Below are 24,395 nucleotides of genomic sequence, written 5' to 3' on the forward strand. Positions count from 1 at the left end.
AAGATCACATTCGGTATCATCACGCGCAGGATGATAGTCCTGAATGTGGCTAATGCTTTGGGATTCTATGCTTATCCAGGGCTGCCATCAGAAATGTTGTTGCTCCTGACACAGCTCAGGGTCTGGGGCCCCCGGGGCCTGATCCCAAGTCCACTCACAGGGATGCAGTGTGTTTACTGATTGTGGTGTGTGTATAGTGGATGTAGAATGTGTGTAGTGGATGCAGAGTGCGTGTGTAAAGTGGGTACGGTGTGTATAGTGGATGGAGATTGTATGTTTGTGTAATGTATGAGGTGTATATTAGATGCAGAGTGTGCGTTTGGGTAGTGGATAAAGTGTGTTTATAGTGAATGCAGAGTGTGTGTGTGTGTGTGTGTGTGTAGTGGATATAATGTTTGTGTGTACTATTTGCAGTGTGTATAGTGCATGCAGAGTGTGCGTTTGTGTAGTGGAGGCAGTGTGTGTTTAGTGAATGCAGAGTGTGTGTGTAGTGGATGTGGTGTGTGTATAGTGAATGCAGAGTGATTGTTTGTGTAGTGGATGTAGTGTTTGTGTGTATTAGATGTGGTGTGTATAGTAAATGCAGAGTGTGTGTGTGTAATGAATGCAAAGTGTGTATACTGAAAGCAGGGTGTTGGTGTAGTTTTCTTCGTTCCCTGGACCTCGTACTGCCGCTAGGAAACGAGACCGGTTGTCTCTGTTCCTTGCACCTCACACTGCCGCTGGGGAGGAAGGATGGAACACTTCTCTCCCTGGCCCTCTTGTGTGAAGTTTATTAAGTCTCCAGTCTCTGGAACCTGCTGCTGGGGTGTGGGTATCCCCCACCGTGCCCTCTCACTGGCCAGTTCCACGGTGCGCTGCAAGTACTCTGCTACTATTTTCTTTGTGTGCTGTCTGTATTTCTAAGCGGGGTTTGCCCAATGTCTCTGAGCCAGAACCTAGGCTTGTACCTCTGAGATGGTCCTGGCCATGATTTCTGCTGAAGGTTTTTCTCTATAGTATGTCAGGCCATCTCTTTGTCAAAAGGCATCCTCACTGTAGCTGGGCGCCATGCTTGTTCTATTAATGAATCACAGGTTCCGTTCGGCTGGGAGGTACCATCCCAACGCTGCCACCAGTTGTAGTGGACCCCTGGTAACCCAATCGGTTACCTCCACTAATATATTCCTTCAGCCGCTCAAGAACCATTTAGAGTATGAAGAAACCCATTTTCCCCCAGTAACTGGATGAGACACAGCTCTGGATGTACAACAGTGACTGAGCTCTGTTTATTTTGTCACACATGGTTTTACATGCACAGACGCCGACATGGGGTCTCCAACAAAAAACAACAGGGGTTCCAACCCCAAGAAGCTGATGGGGGGTGGAGGATGGACAAACTGGGCTGGCAGTGTCCCTGTGGCAACACCCTGCTATGAAGGGGGACGGGGGGAGGCACAGACAAGCAATACATTTCACTTAACTATACTTTACAAAGCTTTTGTTGACCCACAGCTGCATATACAGGCACATATAAAACAGTCCCAAAAATGGCGCCGCAAGCTTGTTGGCCGCGTCAAATAAATCAGGCCATCCATCACAAATATCCCCTCATAGAAATAGACAGCGGGCACATGGGGATATGGCACTCAGTGACGGCATTCCGTCACATATCTGTACACAGGCAATGTGGGGCCCGGAACTCCCAAAACTGTCCAGGACCGCTGGGCCGATGACAACTGTCATGGTTGTCAGGCCCTGATGGTGGCCCTGTGCTTATCTATAAGATACAGGAGATTGGACGGGATATCAATGATCTCACCATCGGCGAGCAGGACTGGTATGGAATTACAGATACATTTTATGACTTAAAAAATAGGCACAGTAATCTACAGGAAAAAGAAAATGAACATTAAAAATATATAGTAATAAAAATACATATATATTTAAACATTACTATTTAATTAACTTTAATTCATTAACACAGTGTTTAATCATTGAAATGTTTTCATTACTGCCACTGTTTTTAATGTTTCCCTGAACTCTACTCTCTGTATATGGTATGTACTGAGCAGGGCTTTAAGCCAGTTCTCATAAGTCAAAATGTTTTGTTTCCATAGTAGTTTTATGACGTTGTTTATTACTCATATGGGGATAAATGTGGACATTCTGAAATTGCTGGTGTAATGTGTTCCCGGGAAAAGAAACATTTATATAATGTTTGCATGTTCCAGATCACTAGTATGTTGAATATTATGATCTTGCTCAGTTTTGGATATTGGTAATTCCATAGGTAAACTAAAGGCACTTGGGTAATAATTAAAAAGAAAATTCATGCACTAGAAAATCTCCTCCTCCTGGCTAAATGTTGCAGGCTCTAGACACTGTCACATTCAGATCATGACAGTTTCCACATGAACACCCATTTACTAGGCTTTCCCTCTACTCATGTTTAACCCTCTGACTATTGTAGAAATAATCCCTGGTGTATTGGTAAAATCAGCTTTTGTCCTCACTAAATGCAGATAGTTGGCAGTTAGGAACTGAACCTTCTGCTGCCTTTCCTCCATTAACCAGTGCTGGAAGGAAAAGGGAAGCAAGTCAGCAAAAAATTATCTGGTATTCCCACCGCTATCCTTTACACCTTGATTGTGCCATCTACATCAGCAGTACAAAACATTAAAGGGACACGCACTACAGCTCAATGAAGTGGTCTGGGTGCCAGTTCCCCCAGGCTTTAACCCTTCAGATGTAAACATAGCAGTTTCACATAAATGTTTACATTGCAGGGTTTACATTGTTTACATTGCAGGGTTAATCCAGCCTCTAGTGGCTGTCTTCCTGACAGCTGCTAGAGACGCTTCTGCGACGCTGGATGCGAAAATCGCATTCAGCGTCCAGAACATCCATAGGAAATCATTGAGAAACTTGGGAGCTGCCATCGGCGGGGGAGGAGAGGTCACCAGCGCCGAGGGAGTCCCACGCTGGATTAAGGTAAGTGGCTGAAAGGGTTTTAAGCCCTTCAGCCCAGCAGGAGGAGGACACTGAGGGTGGGGGGGACCTAGGGGTTATATAGTGCCAGGAAAACAAGTTTGTTTTCCTGACACTATAGTGATCCTTTAAATGCAACCACTGTTACATCCCAGGCATTCACTAGTTTGTGGAAGTAGATTAGAACGGTCAACAGGTGCATCGTTGAAAGACCAGTTTTTTGGCTAAAATCTAATGTGATGCAAAATCGAGACAATGTATCAGTATAGGAAGAGTACTACTTAAAGGAACACTATAGTGTTAGAAACACAAACATGTATTCCTAACGTTTTCGTAACTTTTTATTCCAGTCTGCTGCTGCTGGCTCTCCCCCTTATCTGCCTGCTTGGCTGACACAACCAGAGGTGATTGTCTCAGCCAATCACATAGGAAAGCATTGGATTGGATAAGAATGTCAAAGAGGCAGATCAGGGGCAGAGCCAGCATAAGTCAAACACTGCCCAGGACAATCAGCATCTCCTCATAAAGATGCATTGAATCAATATATATCTATTGGTAAAGTTCAGTTTACATGAAGATGATGGAGACACTGAATGGCAAAGCTGCACATTGTGCAGTACTGCCCCAGTAATCACCTCTAGTAGCCATCTGAGGAGTGGCCAGTGGAGGTATCCCTAGACTGTGATGTAAACACTGCATTTTCTCTGAAAAAAACAGTTTTTACTGCAAAACGCCTGATTATACTCACTAGAATACAATAATCTTTAGTTGTTCTGGTGACTATAGTGTCCCTTTAAGAAACAAGTCAGTTATGTTAAAACCATCTTACTTTCATACAGTGTTATCACAAACACATTTGGGGATATACCAGCAAATGCTAGTATCAACCCTTGAAAGTTAAAAAAATGTATTTAAAAAAAAAAGAACAAAAACCAAACCAAAACTACACCCTATATTTTAGTCCTTACTGCTGTTTTTGTTTCAGATCATTGAAAATGGTGGCAGTGGGGCTCCTCATTGTCATGAGATCATCCATGTCACATTTCCAACCAGATTAGGCAATTTCTTTATGGGTAGCATTGATGGTGTTGCCCGCTTGTGACATATGCCTTTTCATAATGGAAGGATACAATACGTCACTTCTAGTTCACATCTACCGCATCATCCCTGGGACCTCTTTTCCACATGTTTTTCGGTCAAATGGATGATGTGGATCAATCAGTGAGTCTCTAAACACATAAATAGCATTCCCTGTCCTACAGCCAGTTCCCTGTCGTGGTTTCCTCTTGGTTTCAGATTAGTGTGTTTATATTATATTTTCTAACTTTCTTGACTTTGGCTTGTTCTTTGACCATGTGTACCTGTGAAGTCCTGACCTGGCTAGTTTCATTATTCTCCCGTATCTCTGTTACCCTGATTTTGGTTTATTATATTATGGTATATCCTTTAAGAATTTTCTCTCTGTCTACATTTAGCCACTCTATTTAGTTTTCCAATGTTCTGTATATACAGAAGAATAGACAGAAATTTATAGAGAATTAAAATACGTTCAAACTTGTTGTGCATTTGTCTGCACTGTACAGTATTTTCAATTCCTAATGAGCAGAAACAATTTACGTGTTAATCCGAGCTCACATGTGCAGTGTAGAGCAGTGTCTGAATTATAAACTGAGAAGGTCCAGGACTGGCTGCATTGCACGGAAAAGTGAGACAAAGACGCCTCAGTTTTTGCTGAACTGGTCTTTATGGCTTTTTCCTTGTCAGTCTGTCACTTCTGCCTTCGGCCACAGCTCCAGGTGCTGATGAAATCACTGCCTAGCACACTAAGCACTTCCTATTCTGCAGCTGGCTGGGTTCCTCCAACCCCCAACCTCCTTCTGGATTCCTCCTTCAAATATGACTCCTAGTCCTAAATGCTAAAGATACCTTTACTATTTCATTGCCAGAAAAGAAACGTACAGACTCTTAGCTTCCAATTGAACTGAATAGAATAAAGAAAAATATTTCCATGCTACTGAAATTCTATAATTTAATACTACTAACATTTTTTTTAATGTTAAAGGGGCATGCAAAGCACTAAACCATTAAATCTGGTCATGGTGATAGATTTTATATATATATATATATATATATAAATGTATAACTTAAAGTCATAAATACAGTACATCGTAGTGAGAGTGCAATATGTACAAATGCAACCCATAACACAGATCTTGACCATGACCATGTAATCCACATCAGAAGAAACTTCTGAAAATGGTTTGAACTGCAGTTACACTCGGGGAAGGGGGGGACAAGACAGCACCTCCTGGCAGAGACATAGTGCCACTATGTATAAGTCTTGTAGTTTAGTGAGGTCTGCTCGCTGTACAGAAATCAGTGAAGGGTTATATCCCTGACCAGTTTCATGCATCCATAGGCTGGGCTCAGAAAACGGTCATTCTGGCAAACACGACCCATCTTCCTGCTAAGCTGTGGATACAGAGAATTCTGTTGTTATCTAATCTTATATAATTATGTGGAACTCCCGCTCTATGTATTTAATTGCGGCTCAGACTGCCTCCAATACTTGTGGTACTTAGTAGTCAGACGGCTAGCTTAGTGCTCCGGTCAGTGGTAACAGTCCCGCACTGTAGAAACATCTCACACCTCTAGCCCACTAACACTCTCTGCAAGCAGCAGAGCAAAACCTGTTTCGTAGTGCAAGAGATCAGCTGTCCTGATTAGTAACAGAGTAAAAATATTAGTAGGTAGTGAGGGAAAGAAATAAGTGATGCAAGGAAGTAGGAAGAAAGGGGGAGGGGAGTTTAAGTGAGGCAAGGGATCAGGAATAGGTGTTAGATGGGTAACTGGCTGGAAAAGGAAGAGGTCCCAGGTCGCCTTCCCCACCACCTTCTGCAATCCGCGTCATGCCCGGGAGGGGAACTCTTATGTCACATTGGCAGCCCTCATGGTCCACTAGCCCATCTGTTCTCTTGTACTCAGGAAAAACATCCACTTTCTCCAAACCTCCCAGCTGCAAAATCTAATCATATTAGTAATGATCTACTTTTAAAGAGGTTGCACAATTAGTTTTTTTTAAATATAAATTTTCAGTGTCACATAATGAAGTTGACCAGGTTCTAATGAGTTCAATTAATACATGCCATAGTTTTAGATTGCAAAAACTATAACATACAAAGGGGAACAATCTCACAAATCATGAGAGCATATGCCACACCGACTACACCGACAAAGAGGATAAGTGATTACAAGTTCCTGCTTTCACACAAAGTTTCAAGGAGACATTTTATCTCAAATGGACAAATTCACATTAGGCTCTTCTGAGGCTTATTAGTATCAAAATTCTTTAGCTAAAATTGAATATAGAACAAGATCAATGTATCTTATTTAAACAGGCCTTTTTCTAGGTTAATCTCATAAGAGCAAATAAGTAATGATGGTCCAGGCACTCAAGTTCAATCCAGTGGGCAGATTTATTGGAGCAAAATCAATTGTTTGCTCCAATTAATTTTGTTTCAATAAATCTGCCCACTGGATTGAACTTGAGTGCTTGGGCCATCATTACTTTTTTTGCAAATTACATTGTGAGGATTGGCCAATCTCAGGTCTGGTTGCACCCTGGGACCCAGGAGAGTGCGGTATCCATATTGGTAATTATAATCTCATAAGAGCAGGCATAAGGTTCCTAGGGAGTACCTACCAAATATGGGGCACATTGACGCTGTGGCAGGCTTATGCAATGTATGAGCATATACTGTAAACCTCCATTATTTTTGCCAAACTGAGGTGTTTGAAGCTGGTGTTTAGTAAGTGCGTGCGTGCATGCACTGAATCTTGCTTATTCATAAATAAATGTTACCAATTTCAATTCACTTACATTAACAAGTTACAGCATTTTCAGGTGCCAAACACACTGCCAAAATCCTTGAAACTAATGGGATGTAAATCTGTCCCATGCATAACAGATGCAGAAGTGGCCAAGTCAATATACTGCCTTAAGGGCCACTGCTGTGTGTCAAATGTAGTACAAGACCAAAACAAACCCCATTTCTTACAAGTGGATTTAAATATTTACAGCATTGAGCCCTTATTAAGGCATTTAAATCAGCTTGGAGGTTTAATCTTGGCACACACGTCTTTCTGCGTTCCGCTAAACAGCTCAGAGTTTTGGCTGCAGTCCTACAAGTCGCCCAGATTGGTGAGTCAAATCCTTCAATAGCGTGCGGAGAAACTTGTAAGAGGTCAGTTTTATCAGTATGTAAACTCAAATCTCATCCATCAAGATAAACTGGAGATAACCGTAAATAGTTAGTGACTTATTTGTATTGCTTTGTTTCTCTTTAAGCACAGATATAAAATGTTGTATATAGTTCTGAACCAAGATGCTGGGTTTTACTCAAACTTTCTCTAAATTTGTTACTTATTTTTTCTGCAGATCAGTCATTCCTAGATGCTTGTTCTCTTGCGAGCTTGAGGGTAACTGATCAGCTGACATTACACCGGGTATGAATGTAAACATGTATTGCATAAATTATATAGAGACTCTGGGGAAAAAAAAATATACACCAGGTCAATTTAATGCTGACTTTCACAAGGTTACATGTGTTTACTGTCTGGTCTTCGCAGCAAGGTTTAAGTGACATCACTGAAACTAAAACCATAACATAAGTTGCCCCGATGGAACTCATCTATTCACAAGCCAGTGTGTAAACTCTTTTTGCCTTTTGGTGTTTCTCTAGTCTAATAAATGTGTTGGCTGCATTTTGCAGTAGTATCATAATGAAAATGTATACAGCTGATGCGGTAAGATTTGCACTCTAACACTCCAAATGCATTCCACTTACTTAAAGGACCACTATAGGCACCCAGACCACTTTAGCTCAATGAAGTAGTCTGGGTGCCAGGTCCCTCTAGTGTTAGTCCTGCAGCTGAAAACATAGCAGTTTCAGAGAAACTGCGATGTTTCACTGAGTGTTAATCCAGCCTCTGACAGCCGCTAGAGGCGCTAGAGGCGCTTCCGCGCTTCTCACTGTGAAAATCACAGTGAGAAGACGCTGGACGTCCATAGGAAAGCATTGAGAAATGCTTTCCTATGGGCAGTTTGAATGCGCGCGTTCGTGCACGGATCTTTCCGCGCATGCGTATTCGGCACTGACGTCGGAAGGAGGAGGAGAGTTCCCCAGCGCTGAGGGAGCCCAGCGCTGGAGAAAGGAAAGTGGCTTAAGGGGTCTTAACCCATTCAGCCCAACGGGAGTGGGACCCTGAGGGGGGGGGGGGGGGGACCTAATGACCCTATAGTGTCAGGAAAACAAGTTTGTTTTCCTGGCACTATAGTGGTCCTTTAAATCCACAAAATATCTAAAGCTTCTTTCGACTGCAGTTTAATTTGCACCATTGTGTGTGTTGCTACATATTTCAGTACTCGTTGAAGCCAAGAACAAAATACTTTACAAACACCAAATTGCATTTTTATAAACAGTAACAGCTGTGATACTATTATAAAAACCTCTCATTGCAGGAGAGCTCCTCTGCCTTAAAGGAACACTCCAGGCACCATCAATTCATTGAAAACAACTTCAAGGGAAAAGAAGCTGCCCTACATGAACACTTTTTGTCTAGTGCTTAAAGGGACACTGTAGGTGCTCCTTTTTTTTTATATAAATTCTTTATTTATAATTTTTCAAGACAGGTAGTTCAAACATCAAGGTATACCAAAGGTAAATATGAAGTCAGGAACAAAATAGGTACATTGAGTGCACTGAGAGACAGCGTAGCTGCAGTAATTCCCTTAACGTAAATGAATAAGTAAAATAAATGAATCAGGGCTAAGGGGAGGGGGAGGAGGAAGATGCACGTCTTCATTGGATAGGGGGGAGAAAGCTCGGAGGGGATAGAAATGTGTCTGTAGGAAGTTTTCCTTTCCATTTTCTTTTTTTCTTTTTTTTTTTTTTTAAATAAATTCTTTATTTCTTGAATTTTTAGTTTTACAGAAAGGGAAAGGGCCATACAGTTTTGCTAGTGGTTGATGTAAAGAAAGGAAAGGCCTTGCGTCTCACAACACTGCTTGTTTTCTTATGATGTGTAGTGAGGCCACCTGTAGCTCCCCGTAGTTCTTTTTCTGCATCCCTGGAGGGGGGGTGGTCGCCTGTTGCTCCATTATGTTGTCTGTGCAAGGGCTTAATTGGGGCTTGGTGGTACACGTCCCCTGGCCACCCCTGTAGGTAACCTACCTCTCCCTCCCGAAGATCCGACCGAGCAGTGCATGATGTGATGAGTGGTCCTTGTTGTTCAGCAGGCAGGGAGCCTCCGGGATATTGTGTTGGTTTAGGTGTCCTGTGGTCACTTGTTTGTATGTGTTGTGTTGGGTGTTGGCCTTAGGGGTTGGGTAGGAGCGGGGGGTGGGGGTCGGGGTGGTGCGGTCAACCCCTAGCAGAGTCGGTGAGCATGATCTTTTTTTCATGTTACTATATGGGGGGAGGGATGAGGGAGTGCTGTTGAGTCGGCACTATGGCCAGTGTGGGCGCCGTGTTTGGGGTCCCCTTGTGGTGTTGTCCCCCTTTTAGGTTGTTGGTGTTTTCGTGTCAGTTAGGAGTGGTGTGTTGTGCTTGGGGTTTGGGTTTCTCCTTGTCAGGGTTGTGTACTGTGCTCTTCCCTCGCTATGGGCTGGGAAGGTAAGGTGGGGTGCGGTATGGGTCCTGTTGACTATCCTCGCGTGTCTGGCCCCTGGAAGGAGGAGAAGGGAAAATGTAGGGGGGAGTGGAAGTATGAATGGGAGGAAGGGAGGGTAAAAGGGAGAAGGCAGCCAGGGGAGAGCGAGGATTTGTGAGTGAGGTGGAAGAGTGAGAAGGGAAAGGGAGAAAGAGGGGAAAGGGAGAAAGAGGAGAAGAAAGAGAAAAGGAGAAGAGAAAGAAGAGAGGAAAAAAAGGGGGGGGGGAATTGGAGGGAGGATGGTGGAGGGACAGAAGGAGGTTAGGTTGCGCCTCTCCCTGCTTTTTACGACTTCTCGTCGGTTGTTTTTCATGCCTTGTCCTTCATGGATTGCCAATAGTCCCTGTTGGAGGGTTGATCTGTGCCACTTTGGTTGGCTGTCCCATTAGGGATTCAGGGCTGTCTGTCGCAGTAGTACAAAAGAAAGTAGTAGTACAAGAGGGTTCGTGGGAGGGAGATTGCTAGGTTAGTGATGCGTGTATGTCTGTTCCTGGGTAATTAGTGTCCCAGAAGTCACTGTAGGCTCTCTTACCATTTCATCCCATTAAATTAGTTATAGTGCCTGGAGTCCCTTGGAAGTGTCACTCCATTCAGTGGTGCATTGAATGAGTGTTCCTGGCTTCCTATATCCTTGCCCCTACTGGAGTTGTGGCTAAGGAAGAGATTGCACACTTCCTTCTAGCCATACTGATTTATACCCCCAATGGGCACTGTGATAGGCTAAAAGAGCTGACAATCAGCTGGCAATCTCTTAGAACTTTGAATGAACACTTCAGCATTAGATATAAAACCCTTTATTTTTAACACTGGAAGGTTCTACTGTTTAATTTTATTTGTGGGCTCGCTGTTCCAAAAAAAAAAAAAAAGAGAAAAAGAGAAGAGTAGTTGACTTATCTCTAATCCAATAGCAAGAACGTCTTCTCGCAGCTACTCTGAGGTATCCTCATCATATTTCTCACTGGGGTCCTATAGCAGCCATTGTGCTGCTGTAAAAGAATGCTTCACTACAAAGCATTCACTTCTGCTTTGTGCACATGCTCAAAAAGAGTAAGGAAGAGCACCATTCCTGCTTTTTGATTGCCTGTCAAAAGAATTTATTAAAAAAGTGCCACTTTATCTTGAATTTTTTTATAAAATAAGGTAAAGAGACACTTGATTAACCCCTAAAGAACTTCAACAAGCTTAAGTGCTTTAGGAGTTTGGGATGTTCCCTTAATGTGGGTTTAGGCAACTCCCTGAATAAATACATACATAAATAATAATATCCCAATGAAATTCAACAAGCTGATTCATTAAGCCAGGAAGCATGAAAAGGTCAGGTGATAGCAGAAGTATATACTAATAAGGTACACATGAAACTGAAAAAAATTAAGATCAATGTGTGCAGCGGTCGTAAAAAAAGACAGGAAAAACAATGCTAATTAGCTTATTGAGTAAAGAAGGTTTTTGATCCACCCATTCTCTAATCCCTGTTCTGTGTCAACAAGGAAGAAGCCTGTAGTGCAAAGTTCTGATAGGCACATAAGGAATCCAGTGCAGATATGTAAAAGCAGTAATCTATAAAATACCTTATCATGACTACACTTGATGTGCATTCATGTGGTTGGCATGCTTCTTTAAACGTGGCTAATTTAGCGAAGACTTTAACACCCTATCATTAAATACGTAATGTGTGAATATGAAAGGACATTCAAAACAAAACAAAACAAGAAAAGCAACATGGTACAAAGAGTTTATCTTTGAGGTAATCAATTAAATAAGTGTGTCAGCAAAGATAAGTTGTATTAGGCAAGATCTCTGATGTCTGAATTGAAGGCGCACTGAAAACAAAATCTGGAAAGAAAAGAAGCCGCCCTACATGAAAACTTTGTGTGGTCCTTAAAGGGACACTGTAAGCTCTATTACCATTTCATCCCAGTGAATTAGTTATAGTGCCTGGAGTCCCCTTGAACTGTCCCTCCATTCAGTGTTAAACCATTTTTGAGACCGCTAGCACTGAATGAGCGTTCCTGGCTTCCTATATCCCTGCCCCCACTGGAGTTGTGACCAAGGAAGAGATTGTACACTTCCTTCTAGCCATACCGATTTATACCCCCAATGGGAACTGTGATAGGCTAAAGGAGGTCAGCTGACAATCTCAGCCAAACACAGCTGCCCAATGCTGCTCAGGCTTATGGAACTTTGAATGAATGCTGAAACAAAATCTGGAAAGGTATTTAATCTCAAAATAATATCCCATGCCGCGAATGTATAAAAGGCACTGACAATGTCAAACAATAGACCAAGCTTCACAGACACAGAAAGTAATTGCTTTAAAAAAAAAAAAAAAGTGATTGGGAGACAAAGCATACAAAACCAGGATTCCTGTGGAAGGGGGGGATGGGGGGGGAGGGGAGGGGGATGTAATAAAATCGAAGTTGACTTTTCCCATATTATCTACGTCATGGCATGTTTGACTTTATGGAACGCTTCAAGTGCTATAACCACTACAACACTTTAAAAATGATTACTGTTCTAAAATAGATTGTCAAATTACAATAGGACCACCAGGGCACTCCTGGCACCATAACCACTACAGTGTTCATGGCATCTTGAGTGTCCCTTTAAAAAAATCCTTTTGTTATTTGCAATATCTGTTGCCATGCTGGAGGAGCTGTACTGATGTGAACATCATCTTTGTGAAAGACATTAGGACTGAGTTTTGTGTTGTCACGCAATAGCCAGGTAATAGAGAGCCATTTTAAATTCCCACACGCAACCTATGGTAGAAAGATTTCTCCTTCGCAATTTTCCAATGGGAAACTACAATAATACCTGCATGCATACTCCTAAACAAATCCAGTAATTGGTAATATGAACAACACAATAAAGTAAAACAAACACTTAAAGGACCACTCTAGTGCCAGGAAAGCATACTCGTTTTCCTGGCACTAGAGTGCCCTGAGGGTGACCCCACCCTCAGGGACCCCCTCCCGCCCGGCTCTGGAAAGGGGAAAGGGGTTAAATCTTACCTTTTTCCAGCGCTGGGCGGAGAGATCTCCTCCTGCTCTCCTCCTCCGATCCTCCCCGTCGGCTGAATGCGCACGCGCGGCAAGAGCTGCGCGCGCATTCAGCCGGTCACATAGGAAAGCATTCATAATGCTTTCCTATGGACGCTTGCGTGCTCTCACTGTGATTTTCACAGTGAGAATCACGCAAGCGCCTCTAGCGGCTGTCAGTGAGACAGCCACTAGAGGACATAGGGGGATGGCTTAACCCATTCATAAACATAGCAGTTTCTCTGAATCTGCTATGTTTATGAAAAAATGGGTTAACCCTAGAAGGACCTGGCACCCAGACCACCTCATTAAGCTGAAGTGGTCTGGGTGCCTAGAGTGGTCCTTTAATATCAACATGTTAGCACGTTCAAGCAATTCTGAAGTGCAACATATAAATGGATATTCCAGCTCTTCCATCTCTAGATCCCCAGATGCTGTTAAACTACAACTCCCATGATACTTTGCATGCCTTTAGAATGGCAGAGTATCATGGAAGCAGTAGTTTTAAAACATTTATGACTATGGGTGGTAGATCCTCACATGATGCAAAACTACAATTCTCATGATGCATATGAATGCTAAAATATCAAGAGATTTGTAGTTTCAACATCCATAACAAGTATTTGTGTATTTGCTTTTTTTTTTTTTTTTTAAATGTTTTGCCAGGAAGAAAATCTCCAAGTATGCTTTTGGCATTATGCCTAAGTTATGTGTTTCACTTAAGATATAGTGCTTATTTCATTTAAATGTTTGCAGAACATACCTTTATTGCCTCGATAACCAGATCCCTGGCTTCCAGTTCCCCCTCTAAGATGCTCAGCAGTGTCAGCAATTCTGGTTTGCTGAGTTTTTCTAGATTCATTGTGTTCCCCTAAAAATAAGGAAGTAGAAATGAGATAATGCGTGTAAAGATACAATAAACACGTGACATGAAAAGGAGATTATTCATATAACGAGAAGCTCAGTCAGTCAGACACTCACTATAAATATACTGCACCCACTTCCTCCCTGATTTAAAACATTTAGTACAAGTAACTCCTAATTAGTCTCTAAAACACAGTAAGTCAAAAGATCAGGCTTTCAGCTATTAACAAACCCCCATAAACATTTTCCACTGAAAAGTGAGAGTGGCTTGCAAAGAAATACCTAGCATGGCATCATGAAAAAGATCATATATTAAGCAGGGGAGTGCTAGCCTTGGGGGCTATTTTACCAATCTACTCGTTAACATCAGAGGTAGACACAAGTACACAAACATATTAGATTTGTTGATAGACATTCAAGAACAGAATAAAAAGTACTATGCACCTAGACATTTAGATGTGAAAAGTTAATAGAAAGCAGCCCGGGGAGCAATTGCCCTGCACAGTTGACACTTGGACATCACTAATCAATATGGGAGATCTCTCTTACCAGGGAAGCATTTAGAAGAAATTCTGAATATTTTTTCAGCAAACTAATGCTATTAATCTATCATGCCAATGAGCATTAAATGCATAAACCTGGTATTTCATGCCAAAGAGGAGTAAACTGATAACATTTGTAGAAGGATCGCAGGTCCTTTCCATGGTGTTCCATTGTTATTGATTACAGCAACTAATTTTATACCTGCATGAGGCACTTACTTGTTTTATTTGTAATCTGTTCTTAAATGTCATGTGTTGGACGCAGGCAACACATGTAAACTAAAAAAAAAAATCTGAGTGACTTTGACAAGGGTCAAACAACACCTCACAAGACTTGCCATTCTGGAAATGCTCGGATATGGTTGTCTGATCTAGGCAACCAGGTCAGAGCATCTCTAAAATGTCAAGTCTTGTGAGGTGTTCCCGATATTCAGTAGTTAGTACCTACCAAAAGTGGTGCAAGGTAGGAAAATCGGTTAACCGGCATCAGGGTCATAGGAGCTCAAGGCTCCATTGTGCATGTGGGGACGGAAGGCTAGCAATTCAGGTTCTCACACAGAAGAGGTTCTGTAGCTCAAATTGCTGAAAAACTGCTGGAAAGGTGTCAGAATACACAGAGCAGTTTGCCATGTATGGGGCTGGGTAGCCGCAGACTGGTCAGAGTGCCCATGATGACCCCAAAAACACCTTCAATGGGCACGTGAGCATCATAACTGGACCATGCAGCAATGGAAGACAGTTGCTTGCTCTGACAAATCACATTTTTTTTATGGGTATCCTGCACTTTATTTATCCGTTCCTGATACATGCATAAGGGTTGCCGCAATCGGAGGGATATTTACTTATTACGGTATATGATGTTCTATCCATTTTTTTGGTTTCTACTTGCAGGTCATCATCGTGTATACAACACTGATGCACTTGTTGACAGCAATTAGTGCAGTATGTACACTGGAATACATACTGCCTTATCAATACATATGAAAGCATTATAACACATTTCAACATTAAGTTTTATTCTTGAAACAGACCTGTTGGTCTGTAACTTCGGTGCACAAGAACAGTACACCACAGTACATTGTGCTTAAGTAGCACATGAGCACATTGTATAATATTAGTCAAACCCTGGGCTGATTTAAATATGAATATACTTCTGGCTCATGGCAAGCTAAGTCTGTTAAATAGTCGGTATGTTCAATTAGTGAAGGGAGCTCCAATCAATTCTGCTGTGGCTTGCTTTTCAAAATAAGAAGTATGGATTTGCAGAGCAGCATAAATGGATTGTACAAGCTATTTATGCAACTCTGCCATCAACACTGGGGACGGATGTTGAATTTTACGATAGCCGACAGAAAACGAAAGGCAAGTCTGACACATGTACTTTTTGTTGATATGCACAGGGAAGTTTGCCAACAACACTGGCTTAATTAAAATCTCTTTTATTGTAGTCTGCTATGCATGGAAAGATCCATTTCATTCTTTGAGATCAGTTTAATAAAACTACTATAATGCATACAAACCCCCACCCCCCCCCCCCCCCCACCCCCAAAAAAAAAAAAAAAAAAGTATGCACGAACAACAATGCAGAGTCCTCTAGAGTATTTGTTGAAAATATATTAGTGGAAACTTTCCTAAGGTTTTTTCCCTTAGAGTCTGGTAATTGTAAGTAATTAGATGGTATTTTGGGACACATACCTATACTACAATCTTCATAGGTGAGATGACTAGGAAACCAATGAGCAATTGTCCCCTGGGCTAAACGCTCCAATTAGGTTAATTAAGGCACACCAATTTATTTTATGACTGGGGAAGCCTATATGCAAGTGAATATAGTAATTGAGATCTGCCCATTTTGTTTTGTTACACTCTATAAAAGCTATTATACCTCATTTTGTCCACTAAATTGTTGTATGAGCCTTCTATGATCTATTGATACACTTCATATATGCATAGAAACATGTGCCCTTTAACATGGAACATGCACAAAAGTACCATGATATTTACACACATTCAAAAAATTAAGCCTCAACAAAAGCAATCACATGCCCTCAATTTATCTTACATTTTGATATTCTTTAATATATCATTATGGTTTTGGAGCAAAAAATTTGAACATTTTCCCTAGAGATACACATTCAACTTAATACATGTATACATGCCCCACTTACTAATCCACATAGACCTCGATTTAATATTTTTGGAAAAGCTTTCAAAATTATCACAATCAAAAGCTTTGCAAATGATTTATCTACAACAATTCACCTATACTTAAAAGGTCACTTCTACTTTGCATAATTTTGTAAATACATTATCCATAATGAACTGAAAATAGGGGTTATTACATACATATAATTTTACAGGGTTCTAAAAGTCATATGATACAAAGTTACTTTCCACTGCAAGCCTTGAGGGCCCATGGCACACTAACCAGGGGTTATACTAGTCAGATCACTCATCGATGGCTAGTGGTAAGTGGAAATTTTGACACACACACACAATATATATTTTTAGATGACTGTACAATGAAGACTTCAAAATTCACCATATTTCCCATTGATTGAATAATTAGATTGGGGAGAGGGGAAACAAAAAACTGAACCCCCGTTTGCAATAAAAAAAAAAAAAAAAAAGAAGAAAAAAACTTTTATTTCCCCTTTTCAAGCACAGAGGCTCCTACAGCTCTGCTCAACACTCGACCTTATGCGACATCATAGGGGAGCAAGGGGGACCTAATGTGAATGCGTGGCAAGCGTTGTGCACACATCAACCCTTTCCCACAGGAGAGCATTGCATTAATTGCTTTTCTATGGGCTTCCGCATCACGTGCCCGAGTTTTACTTTGTGAGTGTAGCAGAAGAGCCTTTAGTGATGGTCAGTAGAGGTAGAATTAACCCTGCAAGGTAAATATTCTAAAAAGTTGCAATGTTTTACAGTGAGGGTTTAAAAGGACATTACTAAAGCACCCAGACTTCTTCTTTGAGAAGTTCCTTTAACATGCACTGCTGCTTTAAATGTAATCTTGTTGATTTAAAAAATATACTCCATTACCACAAGCTATCATCAAGTGTAACAATGTGAACTACAAATAGGAATTCAGGATTAAAAATAAATAAATAAATAGACTATGTTGCTTAACTACATGCACACACCACTGAAAGCATACAAAAAAGGGCTCACCATACACCTGCTCATGGCGGCTAAGACGCTCATCCCTACACACTGAAAAAACACAAGAGTACCCAGACATCTATAACATGGAAATGATGACGGCCTCCCTGCATGGACGAGCAGACAAGTGTGCGCTGACCTGGTACCCGTGGATGGACTATGTGGCCAGGGGGGCTGCGGCAGCGGGGCCGTGTGGGGGGGGGGGGTGGCGGGGGGGGCTGCGCCTGCTACGGGGGGGCCGGGGACTAACACAGCCCTGACCCACACGAACAAATGGACAACTCTCTGCAACCATAATAACCCCTGTCCCCAACACCCCAGACTGAATAAGGACGTAGCACCGACATACCATAACCCAAGACTGCTGAACACCGCACCACAACCTCAGCCTGACACGGGATGAGACCCAGGGCATAAAGACACAGAAATACTGGCATCCCATGCTACGAAACAAAGCGTTGCTCACAAACCCTGGGCCATCTCAGCCACATACAACACACAACACCACCAACACAACAAACTCCAGCGCCCGGCACTGAGACAGGGAACCTGAGTCCGTACTATCCTCGACACCTACAACGCGAGGTGCTACACCACAAAGGGTACTAAGGCAAGGGAGTGGTGGGAAGCATGGCCAGGGGCCCATGGGCTGACTAAGGAATTCACTCAGCCCATGAAAGGTGCACCCAATACGCAATGGTGTACGTTAGGGTACCAAACAGACAAGGGTAGAATGGTCACAATAGGGGCCTAGATCCGGCAATGAGGAGTTCTAACACACACGACTCACAACAGGGATAATCACTGAGGTTGTTAAACTAAATTACAAGTATAATGCAGTATCTACAAGACATCGTATGACAGAGACGAACTATTCCCACACATAACCTCATCTACACAACCATGACAATAACGACAGAAGTGGAGGATCCTGGGTGGGGGGAGGAAGGATAGGAAACACACAGTTACATGCACTATCTTTAAAAAGGATGCTCTGTCATCCCGATACAAGGGGGTACTCGGCCCTTTAAATATCCCAGAGGCTCAATTTCATTTCTCCAGGGGTTCTCACACTCGTCGGGAACACATGCCCGACACTCGATCTAACCCCGATGTGAAGACCTGCAGTGGTTATGGTACTGCAGTCTATTTTCTTCACACCCGATGATTTTCTTCGGTACGGAAAGCATACACTACCCATTGTATCACCTAGTATAACATACTTAAGAGGACTAACCTAAGCAAAGATAAACAAGTAGAGAATCAACATGTATAAAGAAAACGCCACTATGCACCATCATTTCTTTACAAAATGTACTGTACTTCTGCATGTAACAATTCTTTACATATCAATAAAAATTTGATTGACAAGAAAAAAAAAAAATACATATATTTGCTGGAAGGACTGTAGGAATCTTTTTTTTTTTTTTTTTTTAAATGCCAACATCTTCCCTAAACTGCCCATCTTAGAACAAGTTTATTTTGGAACCTACATCCTAAATTCATTATTTCTCCCGCTGTGTGTACAGAGAAAAATACGTTTTGTGCAATATATTTGCAATCATGCCAGGGATAATTAACCAATATGCGAGTTCATGCCCATTTTGGCAGGCGTGGTAGTTGTTGACATACTATAAGTAGAGGAATGAAATCTTACATTACGATCCACCCAAACTGATTATTGTTAAGCATTCAATGGGATAGAAGTTCAAAGCAGTTATTCTGGACAAATCTTGGACAATGTCAGTGATATTTATAGATCTAGTCATCAAGATAAATGCACATTCCCTAGCTAAGATGCTCTCAAGAAAGATTCTGTTAGTATCTCGATAGGAACCCCTGTCACTAGCTGCAATTTCCTCCAATGTCAGAAGCTATAAGCAGTTTTGTTGCTAAAACATGTCTTATAGAGGTCAATGTGATTCACGCTTCTTGTGCCCCATTTTCTACTTTATTTGGAGGTGTGAAAAGTCAGAGAAGCAGGCAGTTCCTTGAAAATTCTATTGGCATAAACAAGTACACCAGCATGCACATTTCTGCATAGAATAAAGGGAAATCCAACCCTGGGAAGGATGGCCTTATAGGACAATTCATGATACATCCATTTAAAATTGCCACTTGGTGGTTACTTCTGATGTATGGTCATTTCACATAGGAATGGACTGTATTCTGGCTCCCAATCATGCTTTCAAGGAAATACCAACCAGATAGAGCATGAAACTATAGAGCTCTTACTGTACTGGCCCCAAGACGATCATCTTCCCATTCAACACGAAGCATCGTTTGCTTTTTGGAGGAAGTCTGACAGATGCAGTAGCTGAACAAAATTCTCTCTCTTTGACACATTATCAATAGTTTGAGGCTCTACCACTTCCCATAGGTTAAGGGGAACAGTATTTTGAGCAGCACATGCCCATCTAAGTTAAAAATATCTAAATACGGAGCATGAAATACATTTATCCCATGCATACATAGATATAATCACTCCCTGCTATAATAGACTAGGCATAGTCTGCTTTCTTAATAGCACTGTGGTTTTGCTTTAATGACTACATCCAGTATTTAATGACAAACAGTTGGGAAACCACATAGTAGCTTTATGTAGTAGCGTCTGTATCAATTATAGTTACGAGGCTAGACTGAGTTAATACAGAAGACCTGGCTGGTAAGACTATAAAAGTGTCAATTTAGGCTTCCACAACTTTTTCCAAGCATGCTTAATGCAAGCAAGCTAGTATTTTCTTATCGTTGTCTGAAGTAATTGTCTGCACCCTGTTCACAAATAATCAAATTGAAATATATTCATATTTATTTATTTTCTGTATTGTATATGGTGTTATAAATGTCCCAGTGCTGTGCTTTAATAGGCAGAAAACGGTTTTCTACTCTTTAGAGTAATACTACCACCATTTTTAAAAAGGTGTCAGTAGTTTATACTGACAAATATTTTCTGAAGAAAAGGGTTGTGATCCTCTGTAATTGAATAATTACTGATCTAAATGTAATGACATCACGAATATCCCATTATACTATTAGGGCAATTATTATAAGTAATACGACTATTGAAAATGACAATCATTTACCCTCTAGCATGTAAGCAGATTGAGCAGGGCCTTCAACCACTCCGTTTCTGTGCGTCCATTTGTCTGGTTACAATTACGTGTCTGTTAGTCCACCAATTGTACAGCGCTACGGAATTTTGCTGGCGCTATCTAAATAAAATAATAATGTTACTAAGTAGAATTTGCTCATGAGTGTATAGCAATGCTTCTACAATTTTTTAATAAATGTACTACTAATATACCATCAGTTGCGAATACAAAGAGGACTCCAAATTGTGTTGGGTCAGATCCAGTAATAAGAACTCAACTTTGTGATAAAAGACTTTGTGATCACTATATTCATGAAAAGGGTGAGCGGGAAGTGAGTAATCTTAGGCAACACAACAATTATCACCACCCACATCCAATCTAAACTAGCTTCCAGGTCTTCTCATGATACCAGTTACTCTTGGCAGGAACCATCACCAACTTATTTGCTAAATGTTTTTGCAGAGTTCACCTAAAGGGCCAAGTCCTAATGAAGTTATAGAGGGTACGACTTGGCAGAGCCAGAAGCAATTTGGACAATAGTTAATTTGTTAAGTGCTATTTACCCGAGTTCAGCTTAAAGTTCACCTGAATTACTGTCGAACTGGCCAGAGCTAGTCATTTATCTACAGAGCTAAAATCTGTGACTTACTGAATAAACCAATAATAGTGAATAGGTCCTTACATTCAGCATGAGCTCCAGAGCTTTTTGTAGGATGCTAAAGAAGAGGCATCTGTGTTCATTTGCTGATGCATGCTTACAAGGAAGTGTAGTTTTTCACTGAAAAATAAAGAGTGGATTTGTTCATGTTCCGAATAACGGATGCTGAATGAAGTAATTTGCTGCAGGTCGGATGAACACACTACATTTTGTTCATACCAAAAGACCATCAGAATAACAGTATTTTAAAATAACTGATATATACCAAAGAAATATAAAATCTAATCAAAACCCGAAAACTATAAAACTATCTTGAAGAAGTTTTGTTCTAATAGCATGTCCCGCTATTGTTCATCCTACGGCTTGATTTGAACAGAGGGATTCCCATCAAGCACAAATCTTTCTGGGGTGGCATCTACAAGAGTCCTATGTACCCATTTAATTTAACAGTGGTCTTCACTCTGAACAGCTTCACAATGATAAAGTTTGAGCACTAGTTATTGTGAAAATACAGCGCAGAAACCACACTGTTTGAGTTGAAGAATATTCCATTGAATGAATACCTAAATCCTCCTAAATGTAGGATCAAGTGGATGACAGCAAAGATAAATGGAGTGACATAAGTTCTATATGGAACCCTTTTGTCAACTGACTTTAGAAAAGAGACGTCTTTTTTGGCAGTCACATACATATTTGGCACAACTTATGGAACCTTAGTGCTTAGAGATTTGCATACAACTGATAGATGCACACAGACAGCTAAAGGACCTACTCTCCCAGAAACTCCTTCACATGATCCGAAAATCCAACAGACACTTCTACTAATAATCCAATAAATGCGACAGACTCCTGGCACGCACCCTACAACAAAAACAGAGACCACTAGAGGATAAAGAGGATAGAGGATAACATTTTAATGCAAGACTGGCATAATGCCAATGATGAATGTTCTAGGAAATATATGACCAGTTTAATTAACTAACAAAAAAGATCTTTAAAAATATTAGAGGAAGAAATCAATAAAGTGGAGATGGATATATCCACACATACAGAACCTAACGTAGTAGAAAATAACTACATAACTACAAGATTCTGAAGGACAAAATAAAAGTGGTAGATGAAAAAATTTCCAATACGAAATCCACTAAATTTAAGAGAGATCAAGATGATTATCAAAAGGGAAACCAAAGCAATTGGCCCAGGTCCAAAAATGACCATAGACAATCTAATAATCATTCTACTCAAAATTATAGAACCTCTAGACTTCCTAGTTTTCGTCCAAATAAATCCTCTGGACGACATCTTTCAAATTCTAATTCCAATTTTTATTCTAACTTTTCTTCCGATCGAGTTTCAAAAGATAACTCTAATTCCATAGATGCTTCTAAATTCCATTCTCAAAATCCAAACAGTAACCAATCAAGAAAATCCCCCAACTATTCTAGATATTCCAAAGGAAATCAAGAAGTTTTTTTAGGCAAGGAGCGAGACCAAAAATCAGATCAGACACAATATTCAGTCCATACACAAAACAGGTTTCAAATGCTAAAATCTCCTATAAAAAAGAGACCACACATAGAAGTGGAAAAGGAAGACACTCCGCTACATCTTTCATACAGACAGACAGAATTAAATCACTCTGCAGGTATGTTTAATTTATCAGACAGTTCTTTCACCACAAGAATTATCACTATTAAGGAAGGGTTTAAAATTCGCCCCTGCTTCCAATTGTAATTCTTTCAATTTGTATTTAGACAATCAAAAATTCTTAAGAAAACTAACATTAAAAAGATTTTTTTAAGGGTAAAAAATTAAATTCAAACAATGTCGAACATTGTGAAACCAATCCGGTTTGTACAATGAATAATGATAAAGATGTTCCTTTTACGGAACCTAAGATTATACATACTTCTTTAAAACCTAAATCGACTTTTTTTCCATGGACAGCGAAAAGCAAATTTTTGGAGGAATTCAATGACTTAGTGCAGGAGGATCTAAATAAAATAGCAGATAGTAAATTTAAACCTAATCTCACTCAAAAAGAAAAATCAGCATTAAAATTTTTAACAGAGAATCAAAATCTAATTATAAAAGAGGTGGATAAAGGTGGAGGTATCGTTATTATGAATAAATCTTATTTTTTGCAAGAGGCATACAATATTCTTAATGATTTAAATACATACCAAGTTTTGGATAAAAATCCTACTTCTGAATTTTTGGTGGGACTTAAGACATTACTAATAACAGGTTTGAATAATCAAATAATAAATTCAGATGAATTTAAATTCATCTATAATCCCAACTGTCAAGTGGCGGTCTTTTACTATTTACCAAAGATCCACAAGAACGCAAAAAAACCTCCAGGCCGTCCTATTATAAGTGGAATAAATTCTCTGTCTTGCAATTTATCCGAATATGTGGATTTATTCCTACAACCATACGTCCCTTTACATAATACCTTTAACCCCTTAAGGATCAAACTTCTGGAATAAAAGGGAATCATGACATGTCACACATGTCATGTGTCCTTAAGGGGTTAAAGGACCACTCTAGGCACCCAGACCACTTCAGCTTAATGATTGGGATAGGGTTAACTAATTTTTTTATAAACATAGCAGTTTCAGAGAAACTGCTATGTTTATCAATTAGTTAAGCCTTCCCCTATTTCCTCTAATGGCTGTCTCACTGAAAGCCGCTAGAGGCGCTTGCGTGATTCTCACTGTGAAAATCACAGTGAGAGCACGCAAGCGTCCATAGGAAAGCATTATGAATGCTTTCCTATGTGACCGGCTTAATGCGCGCGCAGCTCTTGCCGCGGGTGCGCATTCAGACGACGGGGAGGAACGGAGGCGGAGAGGAGGAGGAGAGCTCCCCGCCCAGTGCTGGAAAAAGGTAAGTTTTAACCCTTTTCCCCTTTCCATTTTGCAGGATTTACAATCCATATGTTGGAAATCTTCATATTTTTTTTTGGATCAGATTAACAATAATGATTACACTTTAAAATTTACTTCTATGGTGAGTGATTCTTCTATTAATTTCTTGGATCTAACTCTATATATAGAACATAATCAGTTAAAAACTAAAACATATTTCAAACCTACGGATTGTAATACAGCAATTGAATGCTCATTATCCTCCTTGGCTGGCCAACATTCCTAAGAGTCAGTCAGTTCACTCGACTTAGGAGGAACTGTACAGAAAATCAAGTTTTTTTAGAACAATCTACAATTATAAAACAAAGATATATAGATAAGGGCTATAATGTTAAAGCTATGGAAAAATATCGAATTGGAAATATTAAATTCCGACAGATCACTCTTTTTGGAAAATAGAAATGGAAATGGAAATGAAA

The 24,395-nt window shown here is 40.5% G+C and overlaps 1 protein-coding gene across 2 annotated transcripts in view; it reads right to left on the minus strand.

The window, feature by feature from the left end:
* Window positions 1–24,395, minus strand: part of CTTNBP2NL (CTTNBP2 N-terminal like) — an 86,632-nt gene that overhangs the window by 35,123 nt on the left and 27,114 nt on the right. For both annotated transcript variants that reach the window (XM_063444330.1, XM_063444331.1), the window contains exon 2: window positions 13,483–13,590. In XM_063444330.1, coding sequence (XP_063300400.1) covers window positions 13,483–13,581 — 99 coding nt within the window. In that variant the 5' untranslated portion in view covers window positions 13,582–13,590. The remainder of the gene's footprint in view (window positions 1–13,482; window positions 13,591–24,395) is intronic.

This window comes from Pelobates fuscus, chromosome 1 (genome assembly GCF_036172605.1).
Source record: "Pelobates fuscus isolate aPelFus1 chromosome 1, aPelFus1.pri, whole genome shotgun sequence".
NCBI classification, from domain to species: domain Eukaryota; kingdom Metazoa; phylum Chordata; class Amphibia; order Anura; family Pelobatidae; genus Pelobates; species Pelobates fuscus.